Raw genomic sequence first — 26,406 nt, forward strand, 5'->3', positions numbered from 1 at the left:
AAATGTGAGAGTACAGTGCACAATGACCGAGGCAGTTCTTTATTCAAGTACATCCTTGTTTGAGAAACTGCTTTATACAAAACTCTGGAAAGCAGTAATTTCAATAGTCAGTATAATTTGAAATATTTTGCCTGCATATAGTTACAAATCTAAAAACAAATGTGTTTTTTATGTGAATAGCAACGCTAGGGAACAGTCTGTTAAGGAAATACATTCTCATGTCTTAACTGTGGCTTTATCTGGCAAATAAGTACCCTGCCTCCGCTACAAAGGCTGAGAGAAGCCTATGAGTATAGGCTTGAGTTAGATATACATACACACATGAATCAAACAAGGATAAAAAGTAACAGGGACCTATAAATTAAATTTCCCCCCAAAGTCTTACAAACAAATTAAAGGCACATATTTTGGTCAGGTAGTCTCACCAAAAGAAGGACTACTGATCAAGTAACCTTCAGAAATTTTGACTCCTAGAACTCACCAAACAAGCTTTCATTATAATAGAAAAAACTGAACACATGAGCAAGCACAAATGGGACAATTCATTTATTCTGAAAGAAGATTTCACATTCTGTAAAATATGATTACATAATGACACTTGTCCTCTGCTAGAAGTATTTAATATTTTAAAGTGTTGGTCAGGGAGATATGGGGGCTATATCCCCCACAAATCTATTTGTATTTATTAACTTGAATTATTTCACCTTTGCTTTTCATATTTATCTCATTTACTTGAAACAAGATACCAAGTAGGCAATTGGAGATCATTTATCTCTCCATAGAAAAAAGGTAAACAAAATAGCCACATTTTTTCTATAGTCATAAATTAACAGATTCAGTGACAAGTAAGAGGTATGTTAGTGTCCAATGCAATGACCTTCTACTAGGAGCTCAATTTACTGCTTGGTTTAAAAAACTGGTTTTTTTCAAGTTTCACTTCCAAGTAACTCAAGCCACTGAAAACAAAACTGATGAACAAGGTAATCATACACTCATTGTTGTAAAGTTTCCTTTATTAAATAACCACTCCAAATTAAAGATTTACTTTCCTGCACAACTAAAAAAGAAAGCAAAGATCTTAGAGAACTCAGAATTTGGTTTTCTGCAAAAAAAGAGAAAGAGAGCTCAATTTCTGTTCCCTCCATACTTCCTCAGTGTCAGAGGGACTGAACTCTTCTGTGAATCAGCTAATTTCATTACTGTAAAATGGAGGTTAAAGCAAATGAGGGGAGGAAAAAATTTTCAACAGGCATCCTAAGATGTACTCATCGTGCCATGCTAAGTTAATTACTAAAGCACTAGGTAAAACAACATATTCATGCTATGTAACTTACAAATTTTGCTCCAAATTAGAAATCTGCAGGAAAAAATGGCTAAAGGAACTACTACTCTCTAGTTCTGTGTTTACACCATGGTTTTAGGAGAGACTGAGACACAAAGCTTCTTTCTTTTTTTTTTTTTTTAAAGTTGCCTAAAAAGCTACCTATTATTACAATGGAAATCCAGTGGTAAGTCCCTAAGAACATTTCAGGTGATGCAATCAAATGACATTATTTAAACACTGACTTCCCCCAGTTAATTTACTGCCAGGTACACTGACTGACAGATATTTTAAACAAAGATTAAGGAACATAGGACAATGCCCCAGGGAAAATAGTTACATGCTACCAAACCATATAAATGCAGTATAGTAAGATACAAACTACATGACTATCCTCACTGTACTTCCTTTTTCTTTAAAACTTACTATATGTATGAGGACAATACAAGAGACAATTAAAATACATTTAATCATACCCATGTTCAAAACCATTCAATGAAGCTAATTTGCTACTATTTTGTCAGTGGCCTAATACACCAATTATTCCTTGTTTCTAATCCTCTAGCTGTACAGGTTAACAGAAAGCACAAAAAACCCCTTTGCATTCAGGGGGCTAATATTATTTAAACATTCATTAGAAATATCATCTCCTAACATTATCTGCTGCCTGATGCCTTCCTCACTAACTTCTCCAGTTGTAGTGTGGAGGTTCTCACTAGTTGAAATCTACCAATTCAGAAAGCTTATAGCCTTTGACAGGTATTTATGGGAACAGATAAAAATCTCAGAAACACTGTTAAATGTTGCATTAATATTTTATGAGTTAGAAACACATTTCAGAATGGAAGACTCAATTAATGAGACAGAGTTTTGTGAGAACTACATTGTAAGACATCATTGCTTAAATATGCTACTGCTCTTCAAGCTAATAATATTGTACATAAAAAGAAGCAAAATCCCACACTGCAATAGTGATGCTGAATAAAACAGCCCTTGGTGTACTTCATTATCCAAACCATTTCACACTAATATATGGCTGAATCATAAAAGTAGTCTGGTATCATCTTGTCACAGATGAGTTCTCTCACAGATTTTAACTTCACTAAATTCAGAAAATAGGTTTTAACTGTCTTGCTTTTAACAGATATGGTTTCTGGTGATTTGCTGAAGAAACTGAAGAGAAGAAATCTGAGAAAAATAACTAATTGTCCTCTATCATATACTTTATTCCTCTAACTGCCAGGGAGAGGAGGAGTATTTTCACATATTAAAACTGTATTTAATGAAGTTATAAGTGACACTGCATACAATGAAAATATACTGCAGTTAGTATAAATATCAGAAGATAATTTTCTGATATTCAGATACTGAAATACAAAACCAAATTCTCGAAGTACTTCATTATTTACATTATTGCTAATATACCACTACAGTCTCCCCAAGACAGTCTGCCAGTAAGAATTAAACCTAAGGTATAACATGCAAGACTACACATACTAACTAGTGAGCAAGAACAATTACCTTTCAACAGCTACAGTTGCAAAGTCACATACACAAACGTCTATACCACTACAGTCACAGTGACACAGATACAAACTCCTTTTGACAGCAGGCTAAATAGAGCAGCATGACAAGAGATCTCGACAAGAAAACAGGTTGAATAAATTTGTGCTGAGGTTTACATAGATAAAAGAAGACAGTAAACTAACTTACACTGCTGTAACAGTCCTAGAAAATATCATGTCTCAGAAATTCCTAACAGGAAGAAATCCCACATGCATCAGTCAAAAGGGATCTTTGCCAATAACTTCAACTATCCCTACCTTTCACCCTACCGCATTTGCACATCTAATTGACAATAAACCCCCCCAAACCAACATTTTCTTTTGCTTCACTTGTGTGTGCAACTTTTTCTTCACTTATTAAACTGTCCTTATCTCAACACACAAGTATTCACACTTTTACCCTTCCTATTCCCTTCTCTATCCCACTAGGGAGGAGTGAGTGAGCAGCTGGGTGGGTTATAGCTGCTTATCGGGGTTAATCCAGAAGAAATAAGTAAAATTAACCACCATACCACTTTAAACAGGGTACTAATTTTAACCATAGACATTCCACAGTTGCCATCAGAACTTAAACAAAAACAAACAAAACACTATCTCAACCTAAACAAATCTGTCTCCTAATAGTCTTATATTCATTTCAGTCTTCAGTGGTACAAACTCCTTACTAATATCCTTAAAATGGAGAAACCCCAAAGTACCCAGAACAGGCTTTGAAATTATAACCAAGACCACCATATTTTGTTTTAAAGTGTTGTTAAAGCATTTCCAAAATGCATTCATTTAAGTCCTTTCTTCAATATTGCCTAGACAGACTAACAGTGAGGGTCTGGATTTAGTAATAGATGCAAAATATGTCAAAATTTATGTCAATATAAAACTGGTGCAAAACTCAAATAGGTTATGGGTAAATAAGTCTGCAGACAAAAGGTGTCCAAGTAGTATATTTTCTGTAGATGAAAAGACTGTAAACAAAATTTAATTACTTTAGGTATTCATTCACCAAGAATGGGAAACAAAGTTAGAATAAGGCTTTTACTAAAATAACCACATCTTTTAACTCATACTTGCCTTTTAATTACAAATAATCTGTTTAAAGAAGCTGCTTTTGTGAAGTTGTAATTAGATCTTAACCAAAAGGTTCCAAAGGGAAAAAATTCTGCTAAAATCAAATACCAGCTGAACCAAAATTATCATAGGTGAGAGAAAACCACAGATAAGAAATTCAAAAGAAGTAAAACAACACAGCTTTGCCATCCAAGAAAAGCAATTGAAGGAGTATGTTTTAGAAAGGTCACAATATGATCTACGATGGAACCTACACTGCTATCACGTAGTATATTTTAAATTATATAGGTAAAAATTCAAATCATCTACTATATAATGGGAAGATTGCTTAGCATGCAATTCCTTTTGTGTCACAAACTTCTAAAGCTGGTCTTTGTGTACCAGTTGTAGCACCAGTACATAAAAAAACCTTATGTCATCTGCATTCCACCAAGGGTGGAGGCAGACAAACTTTCTCAAAATGAGTTCAAAAAATCCACGTTTCATAAAACAAAAACATCCTGTTCCTATAAACAGAACTGTCAAGCAATCTGTTCTAGAACAGATACCCAAGGAGGAATTTTTAATCAAAAGATAATGTTTCCTATATTTTATTTAAAATCTCTTCAACATTAGAAAAAAATCTTATTTCTTATGTCCCTAATTCATATAGCAAAACACCAGAAGAGCAACAGGTGTAAAACACTTGCAAGGAAAAAAACCCACTTTGATAGCTTTAAAAAAACAAAAACACACAGAACCCAAAATCTGTACACTACAGAATATGATTTGTTTCAGTAATTTCATATGAACATACTGTCTACTAGAAGAGCCTTTTTGATTTGTTCATACCAGAATTTCAGTCATTTTGATTCAGTTGCTGAGTGTTAATTCAACACCTACTCAATAGAAACTGAACAATATCCTCGAGGAAGTAATAAAGCATCTCATATGAGAAATTTTTTACATTTACTTCTCCACAACCCAACATCAGTCAAGATTTTGGAGACTTTTCCCTGGAAACACAGAGCTGCTGCTGATAAAATCTGCAAGCAATCAACGTAGCAAATAACTTTAAGTAACAGCAATGCCAAGTTATAGAAATATGAGGGCCCAGACTGCATGATTGGTTAGGCACAATCAATATAATATTTAGCCCTGTCATATCAAAACTTAAAAATACAACACAGAAAAATGCAATCATAGCAGTAGGAAGCAATAGCATAAGCTTGGAGTGATGACAACCACAAGCTCCCACTGCCTCTAAGGTGGAAATGACTATCATGAAACTTAGATGCATTCAAAGTAACCAATGATAAATAAGCAGAACACACATTACCTCATTGACAGTATTTGCAAAGCACCACACAACATTGTGTCCAGCTGCTGAGTTAATAACTAAATGAAAGACAATTAAAACATTAAGGCATACGAAAAGCTACAAGGTTTCATGAAATTACAAGATTTGGGATCTGAAATCATATTTCACAGCAGAAACCAAAACCTAACATTCATATGTTTAGGACTGATGCACAACCCTTCCAACACTCACCACAGCAACGTAAGACAGGAGCAGCCTCAACCCTGCCCTCCACTCTGTTGGCCATGACATTCCCTAGAATAGGGCCAGTGGGTAGAATTATGTGCCAACTCCCCAACATCACAATTAAGAATCTAACCTCTTAGTTAAAATCCACCTACATTACTATTCAGTCTTTCCACCCTAGTTAGATGGTCAGTACCTTTCAGTAGGATGCTAGATGGACAAGTGCAGTAGCATTTGAAATTATCCCTCAATCAAAGCTATTAATTTACTAAAGACATAGGTAAACATTAATTTATAAATAACCACAGAAGAGTGAACGTCTGATGTAGTAGATTAGCTGACCTAGTAACTAAAAGAAAAAACCCAAATGACCAGAAGTTGAAGCTAAAATGCAAAACAATGTGTGTCATCTATTTATTTCCAAAGGGAAGACAAAATTAATCATACTATTATCACTGGCATATTTTTAAGACTGAGACTGCACAGATGAGCCATAAATTTCTGATCTAGATACAAAGACTTGTCAGGGAAATTTATGGTCAGTATTAGGCAGAGGTTCAAACTGTATCAACATAAATGTCTCTTTCAGTATTAAGACATATCAGTCATTCCATGCTTCAACAGGTATAGTCCACTAGTCTCAGAATGAAAACAGCAGCATGTAAACAACAGAAGTGTCTAAATATTGTTGAAGTATTACAGAAATTCCTCTAAAAGCATCTTCTGATAAAAAAAGCACAAAACCTTAACAGATTATTGCTATCTACCATTTTCTTCTTTGTAACATTGCTTCCTATGGATTTAATTATACTATTCCATATGAAATATATAACCTTAATTTAGTAACTTGATCATAATAAATACCAGTAATTATTTCTCCCTGTGTCCCAAGTTTTCACACATCTTGGTTGGCCTGTTCTCAGGCTATATGTATTTCATGCCTCAAGGACTTAGAAACATACAAAAAAGTAGAACTGTATCATGCATGAAATAGAGCAGGTGAAACTTTTTTTTTTCATTCTAAAAGCATATATTTAATACATGCACAATGATATCATGTAAATGCACTAAGACCGAGCATGAAGCACACCTGCCATTTTTTTTCCAAGCTGAATCCATTACAACCAGAAACTTCTAACTGCAAGTGTTTTTATTTTTCTATGATGAAAACATTGATAAATGAGATGGTTTTGCTAGAAACAAGAAATGAAAATTTTTAGAAACAGTCTATTTTCTTCAAATACTGTTAGCTGAGAAGGTGATTCATCCTCATTAAGTATCATATAAAAATAATGTTAAAGATGGCAAACGTTCTACACAACTGTTTGGCTACAGGCTGTAAGGAAGAAATGGAAAGAGCTTCAACTACTTAGCCAACAAAACATGAAGTAAAATATTCTGGTTTAGAGGTATAGCTGCATTTAGAGCAATTGGCAAGAGTTCTGATTAGTTCAGGTAAGTAAAATTCGATCTTTCTGCAGATTGAGCACGGGTATCCTACAGAAGCTGATCTGGAAATATCCTTTTTCATAAATGGTTTCCAAAAAAATACAGTATTTGTATTTTAGAAACAGCAATTTTGAGATAGATAGGTCTATGTCTGGAGAAAGACTCACTCTCACGCAGAATTTGTTCATGCTGACTTCACCACAAATCATGTAATTGTATTTTTATACAAATTTCAGAACTTTACTTTCCCTGTAGCACCATGAATTATCCTCATTTGCTCAAAAAAAAATAAACCCACCGAAAACGTCTGAGATAAAGTGAACAGGTTTGGGAGGGATGTTGAGTGGAATCGACATGCAGTCTTTTCATAAGTCTTCTCCTTTTCAAACCCTTTACTGGTCTAAGATTCTTCAGTTAGCCTCTCATCATTCTTCTGGCTATTCCAAACTTCTGGTTACGTAACTCCTCAGAAATCATTCGGAAGCCTACATTTAGTATAAGCCACAATCACACATACTAACCGGTGTACTTGTTTCTTTGGGTTCTTCTCCTCTTTTTTCCCCACTTTTAAAGGTAAATCCTACTATACTAACAGAAACTTCATAACCTTGTTCAGTTCCACATACGTACAGACTCACTGCAACGCTTGTGCTTCACTATCCCCATAGCAATACTGTGATTTATTTCTTCACTTCCCTCTAGGGGCTAAACCTTACTCCTTCTTCCTTCCCTTTAACTACTACTTGTAGAAAAGCCTCTTTTTTTTTCAGGCTACCATTGCCTCATAGGTAAACATGGTTTATTGTTTTTCTGATAGGCTGGATGTTGGATAACATGGCCATATCACCCACAGTTTAAGTGCATAACTAAAATGCTTTAGTGACACTAGCAATTACTGCAGTTACGTTACTACCGCACACAACTGTTCAACGCCAAACTGAGCTGTAAGATTCCAGAAGCCATTTTTAGCCTTTGGCACTTGGCCAAAAATAACCTTGTCAGTTCTCTAGGAAGCCAAATGGCAGGAGGAGTACAGTACTTCTTGCTAAAATACTGATTTTTTGGTAAAGCTAATACTGTTTCATATTACCTGATTCTTAGCTGATTGCAAATCTATGGTTAAATTTTTTTAGAGAATGAATTATTCTGAATTGTCCTGTCATGCCTCTGTGCCAGATGCTACTGTAAACCAAGCTCTTCACTTCAGTATTAATACATTCAAAACCCTTCCTAGGACTTACGATCATAAAGAAAGCTTCAAGGTTTATGTCTTTGCTACTATCCTACATCTTCCAAAACAAAGCTTAGCTGAAATCCTTCAACATCTGTTCTTTGAGACACCTTACACTGTCTTGAATGAGACATAAAAATAAAAGCCAGAGAATCAAAGCTGGATTCCTTTCCAGTTTTCTCTTTTATCTGGATTAAGCCGTTCAAAATTTCTGTTCCTCAGTTTTTCCAATCTGTACAACCAGGGATAATCTGCATCAGTACAGAACAATGAGAAAAGCAAAGTCTGCAAGGCAATTTTTAACAAAAACACAGAACAAGGTCTATGCTAGGACCAATTAAAACTAGGGATCAGCTGTTAAATTCATTATATTTACACTCAATATAGTTACATAAAAGGCTTATAAATTAATCAAAATACAAGAATATTTTAAAAAATACTTTCTCTACCCTTAGAAGTTCCTGATTGTATAGCTGAATGTCCAAGTTACACTTAGCACACTTCAACATCCAGTAATAGTTGCAATACCATGATACAAAAGAATATACCAAGAGAGTGACTGTCTTATGCCTAAATTTCCTTACAAAACTTTTATCATATTTATCAGATATTTTCTATTAGCTCATCTTTTCACTCAAATCATAAGATCCATACCATTTGTATCAAAGATTTTCTTTGAAGTGCATGCCATAGATCACCTTCACTTCTTATGTTGAATATCAACATGGGTAAAAAAAAAAAGAAAGAGGGCAGTTCCACAGATGGGGAAGAAATGTGCCAGTTTTTAAAAGGAAAACAAGCAATTTCAGACTCTTTCACTACCCCAAAATACCCCAGAAAAATAAGAGATAATAGCTTTCTGTCAAATTTGAAAGTTCAGATAATGAAAATGTGTATTACAAGACAGCTATAATTCAGTGACGTACTCTTCACGTTCTAAGAAACTACATCATCTGCTCATGAGAGATGAAAAAAACTAATTGAGAACCACACACAACGGCAAAGTATGTTTATGTTTTATACAAACTAGGTACCAGTGCTGGCAAGTCTTAAGACAAAACACAGAACATTTTTAGGTGGACTTCACAAAGAAATTCTTGCTCTTATATCTTTCTTCAAAAAGACTATTAGTCAGGGAAAATACAACGACTAGTAAAACTTGCAAGTGAGAGGACATGTGTGACTGAGAAAGAAAACACAAGTCACTAACATAAAGCAATCTGAACTGGCTGGTAAGTGAAACACAGGCAATGAACAGGCATTCAGCCAGACTGAAATTCAAATCTTGGAACAGGGATCGCTGGCAAAACTTAACCGAGTAGGGAAACAACATTGTACATACTGGAAGGCAAAAAAGATAGTTTTCTTGAACTGGGATGAACTCCAAAAAAGAATTAAAAATAAACCCTAGCAACACAACATACAACAAGCATGGGAAACCTAAGTTTAAGTTTCTCTCCTTAACCATTTACTGCTACTGTTTAACAACCGGGACATCTTCCCCCACCCCTGACTACTGAGAAGGGTCCTCTCATCTTCGACCATAAACCTCATCCAAGAAATTTTCATCCATGTCTGTAATTTATTAACTATATAATGTATGAATGACACTACATTCTTCCTCATTGTCCACCCAATAAACAGCCAGCTTTGTTATTACTGCACTTGCCATGTCTTAAAAAAAAAAAGGAATAAATTCTGATAAAATTCACTGTTCTTACAATACAGTAAAATAACATTGTCAGTGGTATGACCTGTCACTTATTGATTAGTTTTATCCCCTATACCACCTGTCACTAAATTTATAAACAGTTAAAAGTTCAAACAGTAAAAAAAATTAAGAAGCCATTTTAATAATAAGTTTGCTTACCATGACAGCAATTTCACTACCTTTAAATTCTGACACAAGGTTCTTACTATACATGAACTGTTGTATTTGTATTTTTAGTGTCTTGCCTTACTTCCTGTAAGCCTCACTGAAGGGTGTATTCTGCTCCACTTCTTTCCTTGGATTAATCTCTGATTCAGTTTTCTACTCCTTCTCCATTTCTTGTCCATTTTCCAAAACTTCTCCATCAGTTTCGGTGAAGACTTACTTATCTTTGCACACTTATGAACCTCTTTGTTTACCTTCAGCAAACAACAGATCAAACTTGTCATTCATGCTTTTCCCTTCACAACTAAATCGTAACAGAAAACAAGTATCTTCTGACACATTTTCCTATTTGTTCTATGCAAATAACTCCCTCCATTATACAAAGAGTATTTCCAAACCAAGAAAAAGAAAACCAAGGCCAATGGCATCCTGACTTGTATCACAAATATTATGGCTAGCAAGACTGGAGAAATGATTGTCCCCCTGTACTTGGCACAGCTGAGGCTGCACCTCAAGTATTGTGTTCAGTTCTGGGACTCCACTACAAGATGGACATGGAGGTGCTGGAGTGTTTCCGGAGACAAGCAATGAAGCAGGTGAAGGGTCTGGAGTACGAATCTGATGAGGAGCAGCTTGGGGAGCTGGGAACATTTAGGCTGGAGAAGAGGAGGCTGAGAGGAGACATGATCACTCTCTACAGCTACCTGAAAGGAGGTTGTAGTGAGGTGGGAGTTGATTTCTTCTCACCAATAATGAATGACAGGACAAGAGGAAATGAGCTCAAGTTGCATCAGGGGAGTTTAGATTAGAGGGCTGTTAGACACTGGAACAGGCTACCCAGGGAGGTGGTGAAGTCATCATTACTGGAGATATTTTAAAGATGCATAGATGAGGTGCCGAGGAAGACAGTTTAGTGGTAGGTTTGGCAGTGTGAGGTTAGTGGTTGGACTTGATGATCTTAAAGATCTTTTCCAATAGAAATGATTCAATAATTCTGTCAAAAACACCTGTACAAGTTTGCAGCCTCTGAACTCAATGTTACAATTACTGCAACTCTCATCATGGAATAAAATCACCCAGCTAAAGAAAAACAACAAAAAAATCTATTCAGCAGCCCAGGTCACTGTTAACATAGGTATCAGCTGTTTTGCTCTTGTTCCATTTCTCCTAAAGATCAATTCAAGAACTCTATTCTGATATTCAAACATTCCAGATACTCCACAGAATCACAGAACAGCAGGGGTTGGAAGGGACCTCTAAAGATCATCCAGTCCAACCCCCTAGAGAAGCAGGTTCACCTAGATCGGGTCACATAGGAATACGTTCAGGTGGGTTTTGAAAACCTCTAGAGAAGGAGATTCCACAACTCTTTCCAGTAACTCTTCCAATAAATAACTTACTCCAGTAAGCTTTCAGTAACTCCTCTAACCACACCCAGAGGAGCTACCTCACAGGGGCATCATGAAATGATCAGCTAGCTTTAAAGTAAGGGAGTCAGAATTCCCACAAGCTCAGTTGAACATGCTGCTTCAAAAGTGAGTGCAAACCTCAGGCTCAGAATTATATGCAAAACCAACCCTCATTTGGCTCTGCCAAGATCATCATCTCACAAGTTTGGACTTCTTTTTCCTTAAGAATATTTCTCCTTCAGACTGGGACAGAAAGACGAAAGACTGTTATTGTTATTTCTATTTTTAAATAGTTAGGAGGTTTACAGATATTATGGTTTTCTGCACCATACAAGGAAAGAAAGGGATAAAAAGGCAAGCTGGACAGCAAGACACCCATAGGGTAGTCTGGAGAGACATATTAGAATTTTAGAACTGAGCTCCTTCCACAAGGACACACCTACCAACAAATTTAGCAGAAGGTAATTATTCCTCCAGAAGCTTAACTCCTCAGTACCTTTCCAAAAAATTCCTCTGATGCCTGTGTTATACCTTGCAAAACATGGTCAGCAGAGAGCAGTCTGAAGTCAGAAGCCATAAAAACTATTCCAGTGAGCTACTCCAGCTCATTCTGTTTTCCATACGGGAGAACAATAAATGAGCGTGCTATTTTCACAATGCTGATCTCAATAGAGCACGTTAAGGATACGTCGCTGGTTTCAGAAGTGCCATTTAAATTATTTAAATCATACTGATTTTAGTTGTGAATTAAGCATCTAACCATCTTAGGAGCATTAACAAATCTAGCGGATGCTTACTAACACATTAGAATGAACAATCTGTGGTCTGGGGAAGTTACTCCTAGAATGATCATTCTGAAGTGCACAGCACCAGCCTGTCTTGGTTGCTCTTGCAATTCTGTAAGCAGGAAAAAATGGCACTGGGTTTTCCTTCTGCAAGGAAAGAGATGACAGCATTTCCAAACTTAGATTCAATAGTTTTCAACCACCCTGACAGTGAAGAAATTCTTCCTTCTATTTCTTTGGAACCTCTTATGTTCCAGCTTATACCCATTGCCCTTTTCCTATCAATTTCTAATATATTATTTCTAATATAAAGCCTGTAAATGTCATGCTTATGAGTAAAATAATTTTCTCCATGTTGACTTAATTCCCTGTTCACAAAATTCTTAACCATTATTAATGTAACTACTCAAAAAATCCATTTTTCCTCAGTTTTACAGGTATCAGAAAAGTATTCCAAGCCATTACATCAATCAAGAATATATAGCCTCTCTCCATGACTATAATCCTCTCCCTTACTTCACTTCCACTACTTCACATATTTTCATTCAGTACTTCATAAATGTTCACTTACTTTGCATGATACTGTCTTTCAATAGTATCTTCTTTCTACCCATTTTCTTGTTCAAGTCTTTATTACATCAGTGTTTACTCCCTTTCTCTTCCAAGTCACAGCTCTACTGGGCAAATACTTACTCTACTTTGTCATAGTGAATTCTACCCTGGTCTCCTCCCCTCACAAAAGTATGAAGTATTTTCAAAACTCTACATTCAGTAACTTTAAAATTTACATCATCTCTCCTGTTTTACTGATGGCTAAACCAAGGTCTCTCTTGTGCTGAAGACATAGAAGAAATAGACAAGGAGAAGGAAGAAAAGGAGGCTCACAAACCACATAGGGACATTTGGCTTCTACCTCCCACAAGGCCTGTGATGCAAAAATCAAAGCTCTTCAGCTACAGGTGTTTGAAAAAGAACCTGTACCATCTTTACTACTGTAATAGCACTTTTGGAGCTCTCGGTCAGTCTTTTCCAAGGCAGATGGGCCAAGGGCATGCAAAGTGACAATATTTCTACAAAAGCAACTAGTTTTCATCCATTTACATACACATCACAGCCAAACATGGCATTGGCAATTCTACATAGAGCTTTTTAAAAAACAGACACCCTAAACTGGAAGCCAACTTTTACCTTTAAAGTTCAAAAAACTCCTGCTGAAAATGAGTTTTCACACTTCCTCCTATTACTTGATGTCTAGGTTGTCATCTCTCCTACCTCTTAGCCCTTGCACTAGTTTTGAAGGTTTTATACAAACAAAGCAAAAAAAAAAAAGAACCAAACAAAGAAAAACCCACAAGGGAGAAGAAGATGGACATACACATACTTGCACCACAGAGAGCAGCAGAAAGCCATTCATCTGCTCAAGGCATGTTCTGAAACAGTAACCAGGCAATTGAGTACTCCTAATTTGTTTTACCCAACACAAGGCCCTCTGAGCTATTTCCCTTTATTTTGTGCTGAGAAGAGCCTAACAGCACCTGCAAAGTCACTGAATTCATTTCAGCTAAGAGGGCATAAATCTCCAGACAAAAGAGGTAACTTTCAAAAGCACAACTGACTAGACTCTATACAGCAAATAAACTAATAGACTCTTTTCAATAGGGGTCAACGGCATTGCTGTGTATATTATCCACAAGCAAGGACATAAAAAGACTTGGGGTAAAAAGAAAGAAAGAAAGGAAAAAAAAAAAGGACCAAAGCCCTTTAAAGGGTATTCTGCAGCTATAAGTTGCTAAGCGCATCTATGCTCCTAACACATTCATTTAGCTTGATAAAGGTACTTTCATAAAGCATTGCTTATCGAGGAAAAGCCAAAAAACAAACAAAAAAAACCCACCTAGAAATAACTAGAATATGTTCATACAGAGATGTTCACACAGATCACATCACAAAGTCACATTCTGAAACTGCATTTACACTGTTAGATACGTAATAGTGAATACAAAATGGATTTCTCCCCACTTTCTAGCCTTGATATAAGGACATATTATATAGTAATGTGAAAAAAGAGTTATGTCCCATAAGTTTTGGCTGCAAGGCAATATTCCATTCAGCTGTGAGAATAAACAAAAATATACATCCTCCTTTTTTCCTCTCCAAATACACTTAGGGTATTATTTGTGTAGGAGACAGGATAAGTAAGGTTAGAAATCTTCAAACAAACACAGGAAGGCTGTAGGAAATGATCTACTATTGAACACAAGAAAAAACAAAAGTTTTAACTTTTTTTTTTTTTAAGATTTATACTTCAAGGTGTTATTTTTATGAGTTTGGACAAAATTATCAAAATCAAAGTTTTTCAAGAAGTTTCATCCAAAAAACCTACAGCGTAATGATAATATGAATTTAAGAGGATTAATTATAACCTATTCAAAGCAGTAATTATCAACAAGAATTCCTAAGAGGTGAGGGACATATAAAATCTTTTTCTTCCCTAGTGATCAAATAATATCCAAGTTCTAAACAAGAGTCCATATGGCCATAATTTATAGTTCATGAAAGTGTTCAGTAGCACAACAAACTGGTCTATATCTGTGACATCTCTCCCACTACAGCTTGCACTTATAATAAGTAGAATCATCTGCACATCTACTCCTGCAATTACAAGAATTCCCAGAAGTTAAGGAAGAATTACATTAATAAAGGAGTTGGAGAAAATGAGTCAGAATTAATTATAGCAATCTAATATACAGTTGTTTATTATAAAAAATAAACTGGGAAGCAAAGTGGACTGAAAGGTACATATTTCATGTGAAGCAGTATCAATCCCCAAAATAAGAAATAATTTTTTCAGAAAGACAAGCAGAAACAACTTCCAGCTGCTGGGTACACACATACACTCTTAAATATGATGGAAGACAACTTGCAGATTTGGGCTTTGGCTTTTTTTCCCCACAGGAAACACTCAAGAGGTCAAAATTCAAGCTCAAATGCCCCAGAAACTAACATGGAAACTGTACACGCTCTCAGATAGCTGTTTAGATGCTACTGTGATTTTTGGACCATCTTGAAAGCAAAAAGTCAGTAGTTATAGAGTCCAAATAACTATTTCAAAGATGCCACCAGGCAGGCTAAGATGTCTTAAAAGCACAGTATTGTCTGGAGAGCAAACATCTTAAAAAACATCAGGTAGGAGATCTTTTTTTCTAGTGAGCATTCTAAAGTACAAAAAAATAAGTACATATTCTCTCTAGAATTCCATACTGTCCAAACTAGTATTCAAATACTTCCATTTCTATTTATTTTCAAACAATCTAACACCCGATTAAAAAAAGAAAATTGCTTCTCTCCCATATCACCACAAGCAGCAGCAAGGAATCCTTCCTTGGGTCCTGACTCGCACAACAGAACCTGGACGAAATAGGTATTCACCAGAAAAGTTCAGATCTGTCTTGAGCAATACAGCCAAAGCCTATAGAAAGAGGCTGGAGTGACACAGGCAGCCATGGCTGCACATTTAAGAGCTTTGGGGTTTTTTCATCCTCTTTTATAAAACTAAAATGCTTCCAAGCATTCCCAGTGGTTTTGAGGAACATAATTGCATACTATTACTTAAGAACTATGTGATTATTGTGCCACTGTCTTCTGCATAACCCAGCCTGTAATAAAAGCGATAAGAATAGCATTTATTATTTTTGAAATGGTTTTTGCAATGCATCCACACTGATGTGGTTTAAAACATCTGACTGAACTCAAGATACTTTATGTAGAGGTTTGGGGTTTTTTCCTAACAGTGCTGTACATGGTCTAAACCATCCTTCTGTATACAAAGATACTGTCTCAAAATTCATCTGACTGGGTCATTCAGCTCTTGAGCAAAACATTCAAAGACTGAGGAAGAAATGTCCTGTCACATCTCTGTAAGTGAGATATATTCAATGAAAAGAAAAGTCACAGAAGGAGAAGCATACCAAGGAGCTGCACAAATAGAAAGTGACAAGTACAGTTAAGTCTCCACAGTTACTATGGAACGTAACTGCAGTAAGAACCAGAAGAGTCAGACAAAATTCAGTCCCAGCTATTAAAGGCAACAAAGTCACATCCCATTCCTAAGTGTATCAACTGCTCTATCAAATCTGACATTTAATTTCAAGGTGAAAAAATAAGTGCATGAAGAGAGAATTCCAAGTTTAACACTTTTGTCTTCCTCAAAACCACCTAAAGCGCTTGGAACGTTTCTAGAAAACAAGCTTGATAATATTAATTTGAGCATAGCTGTACACCATCATTTTCTGAATCCAAAAATCCTGTCAGAACTTAATGCTAAAACACTGTCAAGATGCAGACATGGTTTCAGTTTTCTGGAAATCCCCTGGTCTTCAGATATCTAAATTCAATCCCCCAGACTTGTCTTCTGTAAATCGAGGACTGTCTTTACTTTTCAGTCAGACTGGTCCTCTCTAGCAAAAAAAAAAACCAAAACAAAACAAACCCAACAAAACTTCAACAATGAAAAGCTACCCCTACCATCTCAAGCATATCAAATCCAAAACTAAAAAGTCACTCATTGCAAGGACATATTCCAAGTAGTACAAGAAAGTACTGTACTATGCACATTTATGGAGAGGAAGTGAGAGAGAAAATTCCCATCAAGAGTTTGCCCCAAGAGCTTCAGAAATCTGGGCTTAGGCCAAGCATCTCTTCTGTTTATATATTCTACTTATGTAATGTAACAAGTGAAAAGGAACACAGATTTTTCGGAAATGCATCAACATGCTGCTACTTAACTCACAAGGCAAACAATTCCCGTTAAACAGTGACAACATGCTGTTACAAACAAAAGATATAAAGTAACTACAGATTAACACACCCGGGAACAAGGGAAAAAGGGCTGCTGTTATCATGAGATTGAGACAAGGGATGCTTATACCAAACAAAAGAAGAAGGAAAATCCCATTCTACATTTAATTTCATAGTGAATGTATTCTATGTAAACTCTGATAAAAGCACATTAATGCTTGAAGGCAATGACTGCTTCTTTCCTGAGCTCTCCTCAGAAAAGAAAACTTACTAGAACAAGTAAGCATGTAATAAGCATGTACTCACTACACATAGAATACACAGCTCATGCTTTTACAGAACATACACAATATACAAACACTAACATGTAATCACTACCAATCAAAGCTTTTTTTTTCCAGTGCATAATTTTGGTTTCTAACTCTGTATCAATATGAGGTCAAAACAAACATGCTACCAAACTACTTATCTTGTATCATGGTATGTCTTCATCAGACTACAACTTTAAAGAGGAAAGAGATAAAACATCTTGCTTAGGGAGACAAGCTGAAAGTCATTCTTCTAACTGCATATAGTTCCTCTGTCATGCCTTATCCCTTTCACTGGTGCATCTTTACTCAGTCAGTTGCTAGCTTGGCAATTCCTGCTACCAGTTCAGGGAAGTTTCATTCATCAAGTTTCCTTCATATCTCTTTTCTATTGATAGGATGATATAGGTGAAATCCATTCAGCAACAGCAAACCAAGTGACAGAGCATATGACACATAGGACACATCTGAGGCATTACAGCTGGGATAAGTACAGGTATGCTGTTAGCACATGTTGCCAGCACACACAGCAAAGCATAAATTTAGGCACAAATTTCAGCTCATGTTATCACATGTTTGCATGCAGGTATAGCACCTGCTGTTTTATGGGACAAGTGACTACTTGTTTGCTCCTTTGCTGTTACAACACAACTATCTTCATTGGGCAAATGGGGACACAAAAGCACATGCAGAGGCGTAATACTAAAGGTCTTGGGAACACATTAATATATTCCTCTAGTGTGGGTTTGTACTGTTCTGCTTAGTGATGCTATGTAAAGAATGGATTCAGTTCCAAACCCTGGCACAAACAGGGCAGGAAAACAGATCTGACCATTTGCGGGGGATGTCTGCCTCCTCAGATGAGACTCAAGTGTGCCTTTTCTTTTGTTGGAAGGAGAGCATGAGGCCAAGGAAAACACAGCCTGGATACACCTCCCTTTCTCACTCCTGCTTGCAGGGTCCCCTCTGCAGATTTATGTAATGATGGTGTCCCTCACTGTAAAATATGTACATTGCTTGTGAAGACAGGGATTTCTCTCCGCATTGAAGATCACATTGCACACAAAGCTGGAACTGTAGCTGCATGACTGCAAGAATACCAGGACAGATGTCAACCCCACTGTCAGACAAATGACATTTGTCAAAGGTAGCATGCTCTATGGGGTGGCTGCAGAGCAAATGTGTTCCTATGGACAAGTCTCCATCTGTGTTGTGCAAATAGGCAAGATGCTCAGAGGCATCTAAGTGTCCTAATGCGGTTACATACAGATATGCACCCCCCCCCATGCCAGGTGGGTCCACCTACACACATTGGGATGGAAGGAACAGGTATCCAACTCGACAAGCATATGCATTCCTCACAAAACCGACTCAAAAGTGGGCTGGCTGCCACTTCAAACCTCAGCGGTCAGAGAAGGTTGGCAAAGAGAAGCACATTCCCCAGAGGGGGAAGAGGACAGGTGCGAGCAAGAACTCCCCACACACACTCCCCCAGTGTGCTACAGGAGAGCCAGCTCTGGCTCACCAAATGCAAGGCAGGGGGTGGGGAGGAGGGTGTGCAGCGATCCAGCCATATGGGAGAAAACACCTACCTCATACACCAAACGAGTTGAGGGGGGAATAAAGAAAGCACAGGGTCCATTGAGAGCTGGGAGCGAGCTCGCTTTCCGTGAGGGGACGGGGCCAGGGGAGGGTGAATGCCTCATGCCACTGAGGTTGAGTGAAAGGGGTCGGGCGTGGGTATCCTCCTCAGAGGGAGGCGGGGGGCACTAGGGTGCCTGAGGGGGCGGGGAAGGGGGGGAAAGGTGGGTCCCCCGGCGCTTAAGCCAACTTCCTCCCCGTCCCCCTCCCTCTTTCCCTCCCCGCCCGCTCAACCAGAGACCAGCGCCGGCCGCCCCTTCCGTCGGCGCCCCCGATTCCTCGCCCGGCCTCACCTGCCCGCACCGTATCGGAGAGGTCGTGGCTGAGGGCGGCAGCGCTGCGCGGGAACTCCTTCAGCTTCCTGCCGCTGAGGTTGAGCCCTCCGGAGTGTGCCGCCTCCTCCAGCGCCCGCTCCAGCCCGCGGTTCAGCGGCGCCTGCAAGCCCAGCGACCCGCCGCCACCGCCCACCCCGGCCGTCGCCAGAGCAGCGGCGGGGAAAGGCTGCGACTCGCCTCCCAGCGTCGCCATCTTTCCCCTCGCCCGCCTCGCCGCTGGGGTTGCCCAGGAGAGCCGCCGGACCTGCCTCCCTCTCTGCCTTCCTCCTCCTCCCGCTCGCTGTGGTGGCGGCGCCGCCGCCGTGAGGGGGAGGGGTGGGGGGCGCGGCGCAGGCAAGGAGGCGGCGGCGGACGGCGCGGGCGAGGCGCAAGCACTGCGCATGCGCCTCCTCGCCACCGCCCGCTTCCCTCCGCACCGCTCCCGCGGGCGGGGCGCAGGGCGGGGCGCGGCGGCGCCCCCTAGCGGCGGCGGCGCCCCTGCAAGCGCAGAGGCCGGCGGCAGCGTGCGGGGGCAGAGGAGACGCGGGCTGCCGGCAGCTCTCGGGGTCTGCCACGACGGCCCCCGACGCCTTCCCGTCTAAGTGCTGGCTCGGAAGGTCCGGGGCTCAGGGGCTGGGTGCCGTGGAAGCACTGCGCGCGGGTGCAGGCAAGCGTGCGTGTGCGCCGGTGGCGGGCCTCGTTTGGAAATTAAAAGCTGCAGTGACGATTGCCACTGAACAGGGCCCTGGGCAGCATCTGCCCTGAAGAAGGCTTTTCTGCGACTCGCTAGTCCCGAAGGACCAGGTTCACACCTGTGCATGGCCCTGGGGACTGCCTGTTAAAGAGACCCTTGAAGGTGTGAATTAGAGTGAGAAGCCAGGCACAGGAACCGTGATCAGTTCAGTTCTCAATGAAGTAACCTTTCTGAGGTGGAAGGGTGTGAGTTTGGGTTTATTTCCCCCACACTTTCTGCAGCTTTCCAAAGCTGAGCCCGGGACTAGGTTAGGAGCAAGGCCTCATGTTTCTACAGGGTTTACAGAGTTCAAAGCTAAGAAAGGACTTATATGTCATCACCCATGAACTGTATTTTACAGGCTGTTACTTTTCACTCACTCTGAATTGTGATAAATGGCTGATATTAAACCAAAGCCTTCCCGGCTCCAGGAAGTTCAACCACTGAGCACCACAGGGACAAGGAAGACAGAATTGCCACAGGGAAATAACTCAGTTTCTGACAAACAGGAGAGACCATAGTGAGTTTAGTTTAGTAGTCACAATGAGAAATCACACTAGTTAAAAGGGTGTTAGAGGTAGATCTTTCCACCTAACAGAATCACAATATCCATTAAAAACTTGTTTTGTATAATTAAGATACACTTTCAATATCAGCATTTTTCATTGTAGTTTTATATGCATTGCGTCACTGCAGAAGCATTGCAGACTGCACAGCAGCATTTTTAAAGAGGCTACCTTACATTAAGGAAAAAGCTGTGAGGTTAGATGTTTAGGAGGGAGATTATTTCACTGTAAGTACATTAACACTGCACCTAAAACATAGGCCCTTAGCTTAAACTCCAGTCCAAACTCCCCTCATACCTGCAGTTGCCAGTTCTTCATGTATGAGATGGAGATCTTGAGGTTTAGCATGACAAATTCAGTGTTCTAGCAGTACAAGAGAATTTTTGGTGCATCAGAGAGCAATTCTTGACACCATTGCTTGGAACAGCAACTAGCTCAAGAGGAAATCAACAGTTACCGCAACAACAGTTGTTCCCGGATATCACATTGCTTTTGACAAAGCTTGTTGGTGGGTTATTAAGATAGTATTTCCCACAAATTTCCACTCTTCACAGTGTGTTTTGGACTTCTTAAAAGACTTAATTCCAGCTTGCGTGCAATCTTTGCATTGCTGATGGAAAGCAAAAAGAAACAGATGAATAGCTACATCTTCTCGCTAATTCAAACAATAGTGTTGATGAACAGTAGTTCAAGTTGAGTAAACTGTGAATAAAAGCAACTGTCAGGCTTTCCCTATAATGGATCATTTTTTTAAATGCAAGTCTAATGAACTAGGTTCTAAATTCTTTTACCCTTAGAGAAGTCTGAAATATCATAGGTTTTATAACTCAGTAAATGCCTTTGCAGAGGAGATTTTCTGTGAACTAAACTACCTGACATTGTTGTACTTTATTTTGAAATTAAACTATACAGAACTAAATGTTGGGACAGCATATCTGCAGAATTAATCTTCCAGCATCGGCTCTTTGCAATGAGGAAGCTGCCCTTCTTTTCATGAGGCTTGGGAAGTTTTTTCACCAGTGGAATACCATGTTCCTTCCTCCTCCACCTCTGGTAAGATAAAAGTATTTCCATTGGTGATTTTCATAAAAACAATAAGGGTTTTTTCATGTTCATGCCACGTCACTAATCCTGGGATTTGATTCAGGGCATCTTGCATAAAGGAGGCTGGCAGCAAAACCATTCCCAGGCTGATTTGAAGGACAACTCATCTTTGTAGGAGGCACCCAAAGTGCCAAGGAACCATCAGGCTCCCTGGCGCACAGGCTGGCACAACATACCCACATCACTGCCTCACCGGGCTTTACACAAGGGGCCTGTGGCTGGCAGCGGCAAACAAGTCAGCACAGTATTCCCGCTTAAGACATCCAGCTTCAGGACAACTAGGACACAGAAAGGCTGGACATACCCTGCAACATAGTTCAGCAGGGGTAAAAGATGTAGGTTCTTCCATATAGCAGTGCAAGGGCACACACCAATAATCAGAGAGCAAGTCAGGTTTAAATTGCTGTTTTATCCGAGTGGCTGAGGTGCAATGCAGGCATGACCTGTGCTTATCCGATACTGTGTAGAAACTCCTTGACATAGCACTTTGAAAGCTGCTAAAATTATCAAGATCATGGAGAAAAAAAATATAGCACTGAAGCTCTTTCCTCGACTTTCTCTCTTCTCTGACTGAGCACTGTGCCAGATCTAACTCTGTTCCTATAGATACAAAGGGATTAGAAATTGGAAACACTACAGAAAAAGAAAAGATCAATCACAGCAGCAGTGATTTCCTATCCATGCAGATGTATATAAAAGGTCACACTTCATATACTGTCTTTTGTCAGATCAGAAAGTGGGCACAGCAGCAAAGCTGAGCTAGTGGCAAGCTGTCACTGCAAGCAGCCCTTCCATTCCTTGTCCCCAGCTGTGTGATCTTCCCAGTTCCTATCAGCAGTATTTGCATTTGTCTGACTCTTTGGTGAGACCTAGAGCAGCTTAAAAATTAAGTCTAGAAGGAAAACAGTGGCTGCTTTTCAGTGAGCAGACACAAGTATAGCAGAGAAGGAACACAGAAGGAAGACTTATGGGTGTAGCAGACGGAAGTCTTATGGGTGTAGCAGATGAAAGATTGCAGAGGTGACCATTCTGCAAATTGAGTAACACATAATGGTTGTTGACAAGAAAAATCCTATCAGAGACATACAGAAAGTACCATAGCTGAGGGAAGCTGTGAGCAGTAGAGTCTCAGAGTGAATTTCTATGACTAAATTGGCAGAACAGAGACAAATAACAAGGCCCACGTGTCCTGTGAAGGTCAGAGTCGGTGAGGGCTTATGTGCAGGGACACAGTGCCTCATGAGGTAGTGTGTGACTTCAGTGTAGAGTACCTGTCCTCTTGTACTAGACACAGAACTTTTGCAGTGTTGAGCAAGAGACCCTCACTTTGCTCAACATACAGATGTTTACCTCATGCTCCATGTGCTCTAAGACAATCCTGAGGAGTAGCTTATGCACAGTCAGGGTACGCCAAGGCTTTTTTCACGTGATTATCCCAGGCGGAGAAGCTGTCTGGTGTGAGGACAGAAATAACATACAAACAGTAAGTCAAATGCCAAACAGAACGTGGGCATCATTAAACTTGCAAGGCCACCTCCATTTGGTGCTGAAAAAAACAGCAGTCACCACTCAGAAAAGCCACATTATACATCCCTGGTAGCATGACTGTAGTGGCACCAGGACATGGAAAGTTAGTAGATGAATCCCAAGAGATAAGGCATGCAGACTCAAGCTTCAAGTGGCACAGACTAAAAGATGTTCCTTTTGGTTAAAGCACAAACTCCTGAACCTGCTCACACTACACCCAAGACAAGTAGTTGGTAGCACACACCAGCAGAACCAGTAGCCTACGTGGAGCAGACAATGCATTGCAGCTTCCTTGCAGCAAAGCTGGTGAAGAGATTTTGAAAATAAGAGAAGCTATATCTGGAAATAGCTCAGAAAAATCCATCTATGTAACACCTGCCTCACTGCATACTCAGGGAAAAAAAAAAAGAGGGAAGAAAGAACAGTGTGATTGATTGCTAGGAAGCAGGAGATGAGGGGAAGCTTATATGTAAAGTAGGAGCTCAGAAAATAGGTAAGCAGCATGATCACTGCTCAAAAGACACACAAGATTCATCCTTGCATAGATCCAAGCAAGTTCACTACAGAAAGAGGGAGAATTATTTAATCGCTAGAATAAAGCACTCCTTGGTCCCACTGACTGATCATGACAAGCATTGGGAGCTCAGGAAAGCAGCTCCCTTCCTGTGTCCTGAGGCCCAACGGGTGGGCAGGCTTAAAATACACACTGGTGGGGGGCCAGTTGATAGTTGGTGGGGGCCAGAGGCTGCAATCTGTATCCTGAATGGCACCACATACACTAGATGTGTTGGCAAGGTTCACTGCCATGGTAGTGATACTGCTGTACAGGCACAGATGCAACAGGACAGAACAAGACATCATAACCAAAAGCTCAGCTCTCAGCTAAGAGGTCCTGAAAATAGGCCTAAAAGTAAACTAAAACCAAAATGAAACTGTCTTAGTATCCCTGAAATGCTTGACTTGATTAAGCCTTCAAAGACAACATATGTCCATGTTATGTCCATGACTGAAATATTAATTTAGTTCAAAGATTATTAGCAGTTGTAAACTGACAGAGTTTCTTGCACATTTCTTGATGTCATGCAATGTGATAGAGCAGTAACTATGTCCATTTTTACCTTGAATCCACTGCTAAAATATAACTTCCACAGAGATTCAGGGGACTGTGACCTGGCTTTTGGAACAGGAAGAGCTAGTAGGTTTTTGCACCATGGGTTAGTAGAACAAAGACCTATCTGAGCTGGGAAAGAAATGTCTATCAGGAGTTCACCTTTGTGAATATTTGAAGCAGCATCTAGTAGGGGAAGAAACAATCAGAGTAATAAATAACCTGTCTTCTCATAAAAATAGAGAAGACAATTGTTTAATATCACTAGCAATGAGACAGCATTTACAGAGAGGCGCTGTTGGCAGTCCCACAAAGCCTCCAGTGTATGCTGTTGAAATGCTACAGTTTATTTGCCTGTTGCAAAAGAAAAACTCTACACAAACCTGATTTCCTACCTGCAGCAGACTATTAGCACAGACACGTGGAATTGAAACAGCAATACGGAGTCCTCAGTCTATTGCAAAATCCAGAAAATGCAAGAAGATAGAAGACATTAGCCAAGCACTTGAACTCCAGTTCCCAGGTGGAGCACACAAGGCAAAGATTTTGTAAGCCCTATGTTTATGATTATTGGAAAGACAGCAGGTAAAATGCATCATAACCCTGTTATGATCAGCAGAAACACTGAGACCAAAGTGGACTAAGTGATCAAAATGAGTTGTGAGCAGTTATATGGAGAAAATGAAGGCCTAGAAGCCAAAAGCAACAGTGGAAATGAAAGAACAGCTCTACCTGAATGCAAGCCCAAATATTTTCCCTGCAAGCCATACAAACCACCTCTCTGGTACAAATAAGTTCTCAAGACACCCGAGAACTCAGGGCCATGAACCAGCACCATTCTAGTGGTTGCAAACCACTCACCTGACTTGAGTCAGGTAGCGAATTTTAGTTGACCAGCACTATGTTTATGCCTTTTTCCCATTCAGCCCAACCATGTTGCTGATACCAGTTGACTAGGAGCAATGTGTGAAGGTGAAGTTGCAAAGAGAGCATTCAGATACCTGTCACTGGGGGGAATGCAATTCCTGAACACAGAATTGTATCCAAGAACACCATAATAGCCAGATCCGGTGCTTCAAGAATACACACAAGTATGGATCTCTGCAACCACCAGTACCTCTTCACCAAGAAGGTATTTCACCCCCAAGAGGTACTTTTGCTTTCCAACAGGCGTCCAGGCCCACTGGAGCAGGGATATTTGAGATATTATAGGACAGCTTGTGAAAAAGAGCTACAAAGAGGCAAGATCAAAGTTTATGATCTAAGTGTCCTCACCCCTTCCATAAAGATCAAGGCATTCAGCAATTCATATTAAATATCCCAACAGCAATAATTTTGATGTAAGAAATGTAGCACTTGCTGATTTACTTGAGAGAAAAACAAAGACTCAGCATGTTTCATCATAAGTCACTACAATAACTATAATCACTTTATACCAACTAAGCTTACAAGCAACATTTCAGAGGCATTGTACTCCCACTTAGCTACAGAATACACCACTTGGTTTACAGCAGTCTTATCTTCTTCCAGCACATAACAAAGCCTCCATCTGGTGAACAGTTGCTTAACATTAGTTCCCAACTTGTGAACTGGATCACTGGAGAGCAGCACAGAGTAGGCTGGGACACAGAGAGTGTGCTGAGGAAGAGGACCTGAGAAGAGGTGAGAACTGCACTTCCAAGTGGGGCTTTGCTACTCTACCTGCAGCAGAAGGCATTTCCCAACAGTACATCACAGGCTTGCAGCATCTGGGAGGTGTGCAAGATGCTCACACAGTACACTCCTTACTGCCTTCCAGTGAGGTCTGAGTCCTGCAATCACAATATGAGGCTGTGAACTTTCCACCATTCCAAAACCTCATGTGTTAGTGTCGTGGTTTGGCCCAGCTAGCACAACAGCACCACGACAGTTTCTCGCTCGATGCCCCCATTCACCCCCACCCTCGTTAAGATGGCGGAGGACCCAGCGAAATGGGAGTAAAAAGATAAGCAAGATTGTTGTGGATTGAGACAAGGGCAGGGAGGGCTCACTGCCAATTATGGTTCTGGGCAAAACAGACTCTAGTACTCGACTTAGAGAGGA

General features: G+C 39.7%; 1 protein-coding gene across 5 annotated transcripts in view; it reads right to left on the minus strand.

Annotated features, from left to right (window-relative positions):
- The window catches only part of LRCH1 (leucine rich repeats and calponin homology domain containing 1), a 121,998-nt gene extending 102,350 nt beyond the window's left edge, over window positions 1-19,648 (minus strand). For 3 of the 5 annotated variants that reach the window (XM_061994826.1, XM_061994852.1, XM_061994846.1), the window contains exon 1: window positions 19,266-19,647. In XM_061994826.1, the coding sequence (XP_061850810.1) occupies window positions 19,266-19,500 (235 nt within the window). In that variant the 5' untranslated portion in view covers window positions 19,501-19,647. Of the gene's footprint in view, window positions 1-19,265 lie in introns of all 5 variants that reach the window. The other 2 variants (XM_061994835.1, XM_061994818.1) reach the window with 1 other exon arrangement.
- Between the last annotated feature and the right edge of the window lie 6,758 nt (window positions 19,649-26,406).

This window comes from Colius striatus, chromosome 1 (assembly GCF_028858725.1).
Source record: "Colius striatus isolate bColStr4 chromosome 1, bColStr4.1.hap1, whole genome shotgun sequence".
Lineage (NCBI taxonomy): Eukaryota > Metazoa > Chordata > Aves > Coliiformes > Coliidae > Colius > Colius striatus.